The sequence below is a fragment of the Octopus bimaculoides genome, chromosome 14 (genome assembly GCF_001194135.2).
Source record: "Octopus bimaculoides isolate UCB-OBI-ISO-001 chromosome 14, ASM119413v2, whole genome shotgun sequence".
Classification (NCBI taxonomy): domain Eukaryota; kingdom Metazoa; phylum Mollusca; class Cephalopoda; order Octopoda; family Octopodidae; genus Octopus; species Octopus bimaculoides.
The window spans coordinates 50918718-50920072 of NC_068994.1; the positions used below are offsets into that span (position 1 = coordinate 50918718).

Consider the following 1355-nt stretch of genomic DNA (forward strand, 5'->3'; position numbering starts at 1 on the left):
GCAAGTTAAATTTATTTAGGTCTATTACAAATTTCAATTAGTAAAACTTCCAGATATGAATAAAAGAGCATTTTTATAAACCAGGCAACTTTCAAAGACAAACACGGCGCACTTTTCACTTCAAGAAATCATCGATCGGTTCAGAATAATCAAGCTGAGAGCTAAATTCGTGTTCAATTGAGATCAGAGACAATCCACAAAGTCCGGTACACGTTCGTGGTACAATGTAATATTTTTTACAAGAACTTTTGCAGGTACAAGTTATTACCATTTTGTGTCTTGAAATTTTCAGTTAACATAGTTTAATTCTTGTTTAACATCTTGACCAAAGTAAATAGATGATTCATCTACGTACTTTGATCTTAATGTGAAGTCCCTCAACCACAGAGAACCCCTGCAATCGCAGGGATTTCAGGGATTTAGTGACAGCCCTGAGCTACAGTATTTCATGTCTGCTTAGTGATTTTACAACCAATATTTCAGTAAGCATGAAGCTGAAGAAGTTGAATAAGACTGAAACATTTTCAGCTTTGTCTTTCTTCTTGTAAAAATGAGTTTAAGTTTGCATTTTATTCACTACATAATCATTTATAATTAAATTATGTCTGTTAACATTAACTTGGCTATTGTTTCTCATGCAGATGGTGTCTTTAAGTCACTAGTTTTATAAAACATATCGTCAGCCTTTACTTGACTTGGAGCTGATCATGAGCTCAGTTTGCTGAGACGTTTACAATCAATCTTCCAACCTCTCTCTTGCTGCATGCCATTTCAGAATTACCAAAATTAATTTGTTCAAGCCATCATGGTCGAAGACGTGATGGAACAGCACCCTCTTCAAATGCCATGATATTTTTGTTTTAAATTCAATTATTACTGTTGCTATTTGCTGTCGCTTCTTTTGTTTTTATTCTTTTGTTGTTTTTCTTCTACCAGAGTACGTTGGAATTTAAACTCCGCCAACAAGAATTTATTGAACTTATTCGAAATGACCAGAGATTGGAAGCGATAAAGTATGTAACAAATTTTGGTCTGACCAACTACTTGTCCATCTCTCTCTCTCACCTACTTATCTTATTCTCTCTTTTTCCCTTGCTCTCTTTCTTTTCTTCTCTCCCTCACTTCTCCCCCTTTTCCTTTCTTCTCATCTCTCACCTTCCCTCAAGTCCATGTGTACTTTTGCACATAATGCATATGTGTGTGTTTCTATATGTAGGGGTGTGTATATATATATATGTATATATATACATACATATATATATACATATATATATATATATACATACATATATATATATATATATATATATGTATGTATATACATATATATATATATATATATACAAATATATATA

General features: G+C 32.5%; 1 protein-coding gene across 1 annotated transcript in view; it reads left to right on the forward strand.

The window, feature by feature from the left end:
* Positions 1–1355, forward strand: part of LOC106874731 (E3 ubiquitin-protein transferase MAEA) — a 99582-nt gene that overhangs the window by 92938 nt on the left and 5289 nt on the right. Inside the window, exon 5 of the mRNA XM_014922562.2 lies at positions 937–1013. Coding sequence (XP_014778048.1) covers positions 937–1013 — 77 coding nt within the window. The remainder of the gene's footprint in view (positions 1–936; positions 1014–1355) is intronic.